The 10965-nt window shown below is 46.1% G+C and overlaps 2 protein-coding genes across 2 annotated transcripts in view; one reads left to right on the top strand and one right to left on the bottom strand.

Moving 5' to 3' along the window:
* The first annotated feature begins 233 nt into the window (after positions 1-233).
* Positions 234-6961, top strand: clul1 (clusterin-like 1 (retinal)). Its single transcript, XM_062555748.1, has 9 exons — positions 234-250; positions 2182-2320; positions 2646-2794; positions 3082-3252; positions 3491-3929; positions 4062-4184; positions 5556-5770; positions 6093-6271; positions 6721-6961. The coding sequence occupies exons 2-9, from the start codon at positions 2218-2220 to the stop codon at positions 6734-6736; spliced, it is 1395 nt and encodes a 464-aa protein (XP_062411732.1). The 5' UTR covers positions 234-250; positions 2182-2217; the 3' UTR covers positions 6737-6961.
* Positions 6962-7117: 156 nt separating this feature from the next.
* Positions 7118-10965, bottom strand: part of yes1 (YES proto-oncogene 1, Src family tyrosine kinase) — a 29777-nt gene continuing 25929 nt past the window's right edge. Inside the window, exon 12 of the mRNA XM_062525597.1 lies at positions 7118-10076. Within this exon, the coding sequence (XP_062381581.1) occupies positions 9868-10076 (209 nt within the window). The 3' untranslated portion in view covers positions 7118-9867. The remainder of the gene's footprint in view (positions 10077-10965) is intronic.

Genomic DNA, 10965 nt, shown 5'->3' with positions numbered 1-10965 from the left:
AGTCTTAAGTACTCAACGAACCTGAACATACTCACAATATAGTGTAGGCTGCGATCAGCAACAATATTCGCCTGAAGAGAATGCAGAACAAATGTGTGTTTGACAGTTGACTGCTGGATTAGCAGAGAAAATACTCTAATTGGATCACCGCTGGCTGTACAGCGCATAAATAGAACTCTCCAGGTAAAGATAAACAACACACTCAGCCTCCGCAGAGCATTCCAACACAAGGAGTCCCACCCTGCCTCTGGTGAGTAGAGCAGTAGAGTAGTTATGATTCCAATACATACATGCATACATATTTAAACATTGCCTTTATCCTTAAGGGTAGATGTCATTAAGACGTGATGGTTTGTTTGTTCTTTTGTCAGGACTTGGTCTGATGTTGTGTTTTGCTGTGCTGATTATAGAGCCTAGTCACTCTACTGCAATGTCCTTTTAGCTTGATGTTTTTTTGATGGCTCACATTATGCCTGTGTTTCTGTTAATCAGTAGCCTACTTTTTTTTATCCACAAACTGAAAAGGTTTTATGACATTTGTCACTCTTTGAACATTTCTTAAACCTTACTGTGACGGCAGAGTTTTTAACAGCACAAGAGTGATTCATTAATTTGTTAAAATGCGAGCTACTTGTCACAACATGGCAGAAATCAATGTAACAACTTGAAGGCACTAAATAAACAAATTAATCGTTGAATATGATTACATTTGGCAAGAGAGGTAATGGAACACAAACAAGCGAGGACTCAATGCATATCATATGGCAAGGACATATCATATGTTAAGGACATATCAACAGATTTAAAGGACATATGGGACATATCATATGGCAAAACAGATGATATAAAGGACATATAATATAGTAAAACAGACATAAAGAGACAGTGAACAAGCAGGAACTGGAATGCTATTTACACATGCGGTAAATCTAGTTATATATCACACAGTTGAACTTCCTAATAACTTAAGCAGTGTGGGCAGGATAAAATAGCATGTCAATCTCTCAACCTGTTAACTCAGCATTGCGTAACTTGATAAAACTGGGTCACCCTCACCAGTGGAGCTCTGGGGACCTAAACTCTGACTGGGCACCACTTCCTAATTTAACAGTGGCACTTTCTATTTCTTCGATGACATCAGGAGGAAACAGCTTGGTCATGCTCGCCTTTGCCTTTGCCTTTCCCAAATGTGCTAAGGGCTTTAAAGTGACTCACCACACAGCAACATATGGTCTGGACTCAGAGCTGGACAGTTGGGAGGCAAATGCGCCGCAGAGCCCCACAAAGCTGTTTACCCCTGGTGGCGTTACTTCTCACACACTTGACCACATGTGCCTCCTGCTTAGGCTACAGTTATTGTCATGTGGTAGGCCCCCCCTTTATCCCAGTTACATCAGCACTGCATGGCACACAGGGATAAAGCAGAGTATTCACGGGGCCACCTGAAGCTAACGTGGAGAATAACATTGCATAAGCGCAATAATAACATAAGTGTAACATTGACCTTGGCATTTAACACTCCAAAGGCAAAAGTTCCCATTAGAGGTGGATGCGAGACAAAAACAAATAAGTAGCAGACATCTCAGCAGTGTTCCTGTCTGCTGATTGACTGTGCTTTTCAGGTCACACCATACTTTTCACAGTCCAATTCCTATCTTTGTTTCAAATCTGTGGCGCATACCTGCTTTTAATCTCACAGCCACATCTTTCCCGGAATACTAGAGCAGGAAAAGAAACTAAAGATGAGGACATTTGGTCAATGACAGGGCCGCATTTGAACTAAAGGCTTAGCTAAACTTGCAAGTTGTTTCAGTTAAACTTCAACTTGTTAACTGTTGCGTGCCCGATGACCTAGTCCTAGGCCTTCCACCTAGTGGTCAGTTCCTTTATTGCACTTCTGACGTTGAGTTTATTATTGAAAACCAGCCTGTTGATCTTCAGTGCTGAATTCATAAGTGTGGTCTGTAGGTGTGCATGTCTTTATGTGGTTGCATGCGCATGTGCAGATTCCTGTCTGGAAATCTCAAGCCCACACAGGCTATTGTACATTACTCATTTCACCTTTCACACATATGAGGTAAAAAATGAGGTAAAAAATGTCAACGGTAATGCCAGTGTGCTACTGTATGTCTACTTTTTCCAATAAATGTCACTCAGGGTGGTCTGTTTGTACATTTCCAGTGTTTTCAAGGACGCTTGAGAAGCAAAGTAACGAAGATGAGGGCACTTGCCGTGTCTCTCGTCTTGCTGGCCTCTCTGGGGGTCCTCCACTGTGCCCGAGAGGGCTCCACCATGGGCATCTCAGAGGAGACCCTGAAGCGTGAGTATTGACCTCTGACCTGTGACCTGTGACCTGTGCAGTACAGTGGAGTGGAGTGCTGATCTGATGATGGAGAAGTCTAAGCATCTTTGGTGTCAATCACATTCTGCTTTTGTTTAGAATTCTTTCCATCCATTATTATTTTTTTCTTTCTCTTACAATGCCGTATTGCTGCAATAAGACTTTACACTTTTACATGGAAGTAGATTAGATTAATTAGGGAAAGTAGCAAACAAACAACTATTGAATAAACAATAGGGAACAATAGATAATGAAAGTGAAAAAAGTCAAAAACATTTTTGTGTCATTCTATACCCCGTCTCAGAGCTCTCCTTGGAGGGAGAGAGGTATGTGGACGAGGCGGTGAGGAAGGCCTTATATGGGGTCAAGCAGATGAAGGACATCATGGCCAAGAATGAGGAGAAGCACGAAAACCTCATGAAGTCCCTCAAGCACACCAACGACAAGAAGAAGGTTAGAGATACAGTACATCTCAGTGTTGATGAAACACTATCTGCAAGGCTGAATGAGCTTTTAAGAATTCATCCCAATAGATGGATGGATAGATAGATAGATAGATAGATAGATAGATAGATAAATGGGTACTTTATTCATTCCCACAGGGGAAATTCTGGTGTTCATCAGCCTACAAATGTGTTGTCCATAACAAGCATCCTCCATGCAATACTCATAAAAACACACATAAAAACACAGACAACAGTTAAACAACAGTTTACAACATTCACCAACTCTACCACCAGGGGGCAGAAGAGCTTGTTGATGAGGTGGAGCACAAGCTGGGCGAGATGGAGAAGCAGTGCAGGGACTCTGTGCAGACCTTCTGGGAAGAATGCCGGCCCTGCCTGGAGGATGCCTGCAAAGCCTTCTACACCTCCACCTGTCGCCGCAGCTTCTCTGCCTTTGCCAACAGGGTACCTGGTCATGCCACACTACAGTCTACACTCTTAGCTGTATAGTTCAACTATTCCACACAGCAAATTATTATTGTGGCCATTGTCTTCATTTGGGCCCCTGATCTCTCTTTCTCTCTCTCTCTCTCTCTCTCTCTCTCTCTCTCTCTCTCTCTCTCTCTCTCTCTCTTCCTCTTTCTCTCTCTACTTCTATATAATCTCTCTTTTTTTTACCTGTGTGTCTCTCTACATCCTGCAGGTGGGGAACTTCTTCCGCAGAGTGACCACTCGTTACAACCCCCGCGCCTCTGAGCAGCAGCAGCAGCTGGGTCAGAACCAGACGTCCGAGGGCTCGGAGCTGGACGTGGTGCGCATCGAGGACTCCTTCAGCTCGCTGCTGTCCAAGGTGGGCACGCTGGTGGGCCGCTGCGTCGTGCTGACCACGCGCATGCACCAGAAGCTGGACGGCACCCTCCGCAAGACCTTCGACCCCGAGCTCCAGGGCAGGGAGGAGGAGGAGATCGCCCTCCCGTCCCCCGACGACGACCTGGACTCGGGCTTCCTGAAGGGCGTGGGCCTGGAGGAGGTGATGGAGTCCTTCTTCGACTTCGGCCGCAGCGTGGTGGAGGAGTTCGGCGCCGTGCTCACGCAGGTGTTTGATGACATCAGCGATGCGGTGGAGGAGGAGAGGAAGAGAGGTGAGCTCTGGCACTCCAGACGCCACGCCCACAGGACTGGCCCCCTGATTGGATCTAACTGATGACGTTGGGGTGTGATGGACATAATTGAACGTCTGTCTCTCTCTGTCTGTGTGTGTGTGTGTGTGGCAGAGAAGGAGATGTTCCCGCGCTTCCTCCAGAACAGGAAGCTGTGCAGAGCTCTGCGGAGGCAGTCCTCTGAGTGCTGGCAGCTGCAGCACAAGTGTGAGTCCTGCCAGGGCTCCGTGCTGTCAGGTAATGCAACTACAAACATGCAAACACACAGAAACACACACACACACACACACACACACACACACACACGCACACACACACACACACAAACACACACACACACACACACACACACACACACACACACACACACACACACACACACACACACACACACACACACACACACACACACTTGCTTGCTTGCTTGTGGTTGTCCATCGAATCCGATGATGACGTCCACATCTGACTTTTAACGGTGAGTTTTCTGATGGCTGAATAGTCCAATCCTGGATCCACAAGCTCTATTGCAGGTGGGGCATGTAAATATGGTGTTGGTGTCACTGGCATTCGTGGATGTGTTCCTCTTGAGCCGTCTTTGCTGTCTCCTGACTGTCCTTTCCTCCTCCAGTGCTTGGGTCCCATCTAGACATAGCTGCCGCCAGATGTTGCGGTCAGCAGCCATGCTCTCCAGGTCCCCTGGATTGATTTTGCACTTCTTAAGCGCTGTCTTCACTTGGTCTTTGAAGCGTTTCTTCTGGCCTCCAGCAGAGCGCTGGCCTTGGTGTAACTGGCCGTATAAAACTTTGCGGGGCAGACGGTTGTAGGGCATCCTTATCACATGCCCCAGCCACCGCAGTTGGTGCTGGGTGATGGTGGCCTCAATGCTCTTGCAGCCTGTTCTCCTGAGTATATCAGTGTGAGGCACTCTGTCACGCCAAGTAATCCCCAGGATGCGCTGGAGACAGCTGATATGTAAGTGTTCCAGGGACTTGATGTGGCGGCTGTAAGTAACCCAGGCTTCACAACTGTAGAGGAGGGTGGTGATGCAGACCGCTTGGTAGACACAGATTTTTGTGTTGAGATGAAGGTTCAGACACACACACACACACACACACACACACACACACACACACACACACACACACACACACACACACACACACACACACACACACGCACGCACACACACACACACACACAAACACACACACACACACACACACACACACACACACACACACACACACACACACACACACACACACACACACACACAGACACACACACACACACACACACACACACACACACACACACACACACACACACTACTATTAACTGTTTCATGTTACCCTGTCGCTAAGGGAAAAAGGCATTTGACACATCATGAGCAGTTTACACAAAGAATTATCCCCCTCATATTGAAATGGAGACTTCTGGTGCAGCAGCTACAATACCAATCAGAGCATTACCCTCTCAGTCCTGCATGCATGCTGACACCTGTTCTCTGTGTGTGTGTGTGTGTGTGTGTGTGTGTGTGTGTGTGTGCGTGCGTGCGTGCGTGCGTGCGTGCGTGCGTGCGTGCGTGTGTGTGTGCGTGCGCTTTAGAATGCCCTAATGTCAGGGAGCTGCACATTGAGCTGGGCGAGGCGTCGGAGCTGCTGGAGGTGTCCAAGCAGCAGTACGAGGAGGTGCTGAACATCGTGCAGCGCCACACGGACGACACCGTCAGCTGGCTCAGCAACATGGCCACCGAGTTCGACTGGGTGGCAGAGCTGGCCAACAACAACAGCGCCCCAGAGAACATCTTCACCATCTCCACGGTGAGATAGAGAGAGGGAGAGAGACAGAGAGAGGGAGAGGGAGAGGGAGAGAGAGAGAGTATGACACACATAGAGGGAGATGGGAAATGAGGAAGGCTCTGCTTGTTCTCTTCACACTCACTTGCAGATGATTCTTGCTGCCATGAGCACCAGTGAAATAAACTTGTAAGGAACGCAGCATTACATTACATGTTTAAACAGCCAACAGATGGGAAGGAAGATAGCCCAACATGCTCAGTAAACAAGAGTGTAGTCTACTTACTGCCATAAGTGCCCCTGTGCTGTACCTAGGTTATCTCCAATGTCCACTATAACATTACAGGTGGAGGCACTCAATGGAGAGGGTGACAACGCATCAGCGGGCAAAACTAAGGTGGAGGTGACCATTCTGAACTCCCCAAAGCTCACACTGACGGTGCCCGGCGATCTGGAGCTGCAGAACCCCGCCTTCGTCCAGTACGTGGCCGAGGAGGCCCTGGGCCTTTACAAGCAGAGGGCTAGGTGAGAGCCACTCGCATTCTTCAGCTACACTTCCATTTTAAATGAAAGGTTTAAACGTCAGTTTGACAGGAGTTAAAGTGTGCATTTACTCTAGCAGATGCTTGTGTACCAAAAGTGCCTTTCCACACCAGGCATATTCCTTTGCAGACCATCGGTGTCTTGGTCTGGAAGTTGAAGCTTCCTATTGTATTTTAGATCATATAAGCACTTCATTGGGTGGCTCTCAAACACTCTCCTTGATCCTCGATGCTCGATCCTCAAGGGGCATTCCCACTGATCTATAACTAGCACTGGATAGACTGTCCCACTGTTGCCGCCCCATCATTCTTTATGTACATAGATCAGTGAGGGTCGAGTCCCGAGGAGGAAGGGAGGATGTATAAAAGACGAATGAGAGGCACCCATAGACTACACTGAGCTACATGCAGCTTCCTTTCATTTGAACGCAGGCATGAGGACAACTGAGGAGGTCGAGAAGGTGGGCGGAGGATTTCTGCAGTGCCCTTTCCTTGGGTGAACTGAACTGGAAGGAATGTAGGAATACATTTTAGAGAATGTAAACCGCATTTTCCTAGACTTTTACGTGTTAATGGAAATAAGGTATTTTCCATATTCAGTGTCCCTTATTTGTTGATCATTTGTTTTGAGGTCATGGAAAGACTGAATGAATTCATTTTAGAGAATATAAACTGAATTTTCCTAGACTTTGTGTGTTAATGGAAAATAAATTATTTTCGGAATTCAGTGTATGCCACTTATTTGTTAAACATTTCTGATGTCATACAATGAACTGTGTTGTACCCTTCAGATTATGTGGATAGAAAGGAAAAGTCAACAACCAAGCGAGCAGGTAAAAGCATTACATAAAAGTTTATTATTTGTCACTGTACAATTTCTTCAGATTAGTAAGTGTAGCCATCTTACTCTCCAAGCTCGACTCCCAGGGCTCTGTATTCCAGCACCTTCCATTCCGTTCTTTTGAGAGCTCTAAAAAACAAAGAATTTAACACCGTAGCCCTTTTGAAAATGGGATTATGTCTGGGAAACATGGATGGTAGTAGAACAAAGAGGGCTGATATATGGATCTCTACGAAGATGACATTGCAGCCCTCCCTGAAGACTAAAGTGTCACAGTACAGTCAGACAAAAAAATAAAAATAAAAAAAAAATCAAATCCTCCCTCAGTAGGAAAAGTGGAAAATTGGGTTATTTTGACCAGAATGGTGAGACTTGCCCAGAGCATCTCCCATAGGCATCACAGGCTCTGTCTAGGTAGACTACAGCACAACACATGTTCCAGGTACAGGTAGTAAGAACCCACAGAAAATCCGTCTTTGTTCCTCCCGGCAATCCACCTCATACCACTCCACCTTCAACAATACGTACAGTGCACAGACACAGGAGCTGAATGCAAGATGTGACTTGACTCATCCACCTTGAAAACATACCACAGCATTACACAAAAACAAGGAGTACATTTCACACTGGGGAAGCCATTTCACAGCTCTGCAACAATGTGACAAGGCAAATTCCAACACTTTCTTATAACCCTCTTGCAATCTAGTCACAGATGAGATCTCACAATGGACAAGCCATTTGTGTTCCTAAAAGCAGTAACTAAGCTGTAAGCTATGTTGAAAACATCATGAAAACATGCCTGGTGGTAGGCATACTCTACATGTTGCAGACAGTTTTACTTTGCTGACGATGGCAATGAAATCAGGGTGGAATGTGAGTGGACAGGGTCCACCTAATGGTTGAGAATGTTTCTACCATGATGTCTGTGCTTGTTGATGAGCAATAAGCCCAACTGAAATGTCCTAGGTGACAACAGACCAACTTGAAGTGGGAGTGCACATGTTTTGTGGCTGCAGCTAAGATGAGCGGAGGGTAAAGCTACCAGGCTGGGCAACAGCACTGGGCATGTGGGCAACGCCCGCTCTCTTATGAACACTGACGGGTGACCTCTGGCTGGATATGTCTCATCATTTTGAGATGGGACCAGAGGAACCACATTTAAATTGACTTTTGGCAAATTACATTGAAAACACTGTTTATGGACGCCTTTAAAACATTTGTTTAAAAAAAAAAATGAGTGTGTCCGACAAGCCCATGACCACACTCTCAGCGATGACACAAATGGAGGTAAAGGAGGCATTGGGCGACTGGTAAGTACAGAGCCAGTAACATACTAGAAAGATGCAGCGAAATGCATACGGACCAGGATACTTTCAATGTGTTGGCATCCTCCTACTATACTGCTGTCTCCTCATTGGCCAATCATGTAAATTAACAACAAATTTAGAATCAGTCAGTTACATGTAACTGAAGATAATAGCTGCAGAATACAATTCTACCAAAACAAAAGGTCAACAAATGTAAAAATTTTAAAACAAATTTCCTGCACAGCCCTTCAACACCTTTTATATGAGATATGATTCAAGTTGTCATAAAATTCATGAATATTCTTTTTTTTAAATCTGAGAAAGAAAAAGTACTACAACTTTTTTTTCTTAAAAATCCACTCATGATTTGCCACCAGTGTAGAAAAAGCAAACACATACAGACACACAACACTAAATCTCTGCACCTCTACCCCATTGATCACCCTTTTAAAAATCAAATGCATATGCTCTCAAAAACCCACTTCCCACAGTTTATTCAGAATACATTCAAATGGCTACTGTCCTCACTTGTTCCTTGATTCATTCAACACTTCATCTTTGTCCCTCTCACACATATTATTTCACGCACCAGTCGCAAGGACATGATCTCCCATGATCTACCACAGTTATTGGTCACTTGATAAAACTCACTATTGAAACTAAACAGAAGAGAAAGGGAGAAAATAATCAAATCAACTGAAATGACTACATGACACTGATATTAACCTCGATCTGTCATCTTGTTCATTAATTAAAAAAAAGAAGATTTTACTGTTGTGGAGAAGAAAATACAAAAAAAAATAGAAACTGAAATAAAATTTCTATGAAGTAAGAAATAAAGTTTCATAAAAAGTAAGTGTACTTTTGTGCAATTGTGAACCAGCCATTGCTTTTTTGTTTCAGAACCCCACACCCTGTCTCCAGCAGACTAATGTTGATAACCACACAATGTGCTGCTAAGTATGACATGGGACAGAGTTAGCTGATCAAAAGGTATCGAACACAGAGCTTGCTCTCTACAAAACATCTTTTACTCCCTCTAAAGCTCCAATGAAATGAATGGTCAGGTGCAACAGACCCTAACTGTACTAAGGGTACAAGTTCAAAGTACAAGGACACCCCTGACAATGATTTTATCCACATGAAACAAAAACAAAAACAAAAACGAAATGAAATGAAACAAAAGAAATCTCCCAAAATTCAAGGACAGGTTAAGTTGGTGGGGATTGGGGGGCGGGAGGGGGGGTGCCTCTGAAGGAGGAAATGTACCACAGCGTCTCAGTGGTTTGGGACCCTGGCTCACGCTACTTGTCTCTATAAACAAGGGGGGGTGTGGGGGGGGGGCCTGGCAGCACTGCACCAAGCCGCTCTCTCCTCCATGCTCGGGGTGGGGGGGGGGGGTGTTGGTGGTGACCCCTGCGCTGGACACTCTTACAGGTTGTCCCCGGGCTGGTACTGCGGCTCCGTGGCCGTGAAGTAGTCCTCCAGGAAGGACTGGAGGTAGTCGAAGGTGGGCCGCTCGTCCGCGTCCTTCTTCCAGCAGTTGCGCATCATCTCGTGCAGGGACTCGGGGCAGCCCTGCGGGCACGGCATCCGGTAGCCTCGCTCCACCTGCTCCAGCACCTCCCGGTTCACCATGCCTGTGGCACACACACACACACAAACAGAGACTCCCTTTAGACGAGATTACAGTACAGCAAGCTCACGACGGCTTTTAATCCAATAAAGTCCATTTGGTCACAACTGTCCTTCATGTGCCACTTACATGTTGTCTGTCTTATATGCCCTGTTTTGTTACCATGCCCACTTTAAATTGAGTTGGGGATGAACAGTTATTTCAAGTTTGGGTTTGATTTGTCAGTTGAATTTCATTAGAACCTGAGGGGTAAAAATGGAGCCAAGTGCTCCCCTTTAGAGACCATCAAACACAGCGGAGCCTAATAATGGCGCCTCAGTGACAGAGTGCTGGCCCCAGAGAGGACACATTAATGACCAGCTCGCTTTAGCCCAACCTCCAGCAGAGTGTGCGCCGAGCCCTTCCCAAGAAAAGACGTTCTGTTTTAGTCATCCACAACATCCGCTCTCTGCGTCTTCCCAGCTTACAGTGCCATGAGAGAGCGTCCCCAAAGGGTGCGCGAGAGAGAGGAAACGAGTGGGAGGGAGACTCAAGTAGTAGAAACAACATGAGGGACAGTGAACAGTGAGAGGGAGCGAGAGACAGAGAGAGAGGGGGAGACGGAGAGGGAGAGGGGAGAGGGAGAGGGAGAGAGAGATCTTGGATGCATGTACATGCCATATATTTGTACTACAAGCAGATTCTATGTTTTTTAAATGATCGACTTTGGCAATGCAAAAACATTTGTCATGCTAATAAAGCTTACTTGAATTGAATTGGGGGGAGAGAGAGAGAGAGAGAGACTGGGGTGATACGAGGGGAGGTGCACAAGACCATATGTGTGTCTGTTCATTACATGTCCACTGGGCCAGTGTGTCCACCCGCTGGGCCCCTGAGTCGACCCCTCTCTGCCC

Source organism: Sardina pilchardus, chromosome 2 (assembly GCF_963854185.1).
Source record: "Sardina pilchardus chromosome 2, fSarPil1.1, whole genome shotgun sequence".
Taxonomy (NCBI): domain Eukaryota; kingdom Metazoa; phylum Chordata; class Actinopteri; order Clupeiformes; family Clupeidae; genus Sardina; species Sardina pilchardus.
Note: the sequence above shows the minus strand (reverse complement) of the source record. Positions and strands in the feature narration are given on the sequence as shown.

Excerpts from the sequence above, each read along its gene's own strand:
- clul1 (XM_062555748.1), top strand. The coding sequence starts at position 2,218 with ATGAGGGCACTTGCCGTGTCTCTCGTCTTGCTGGCCTCTCTGGGGGTC. Across the intron at positions 3,930-4,061 it reads GGAGGAGGAGAGGAAGAGAG|AGAAGGAGATGTTCCCGCGC; the intron begins GTGAGCTCTGGC and ends TGTGTGTGGCAG. Across the intron at positions 5,771-6,092 it reads ACATCTTCACCATCTCCACG|GTGGAGGCACTCAATGGAGA; the intron begins GTGAGATAGAGA and ends ATAACATTACAG.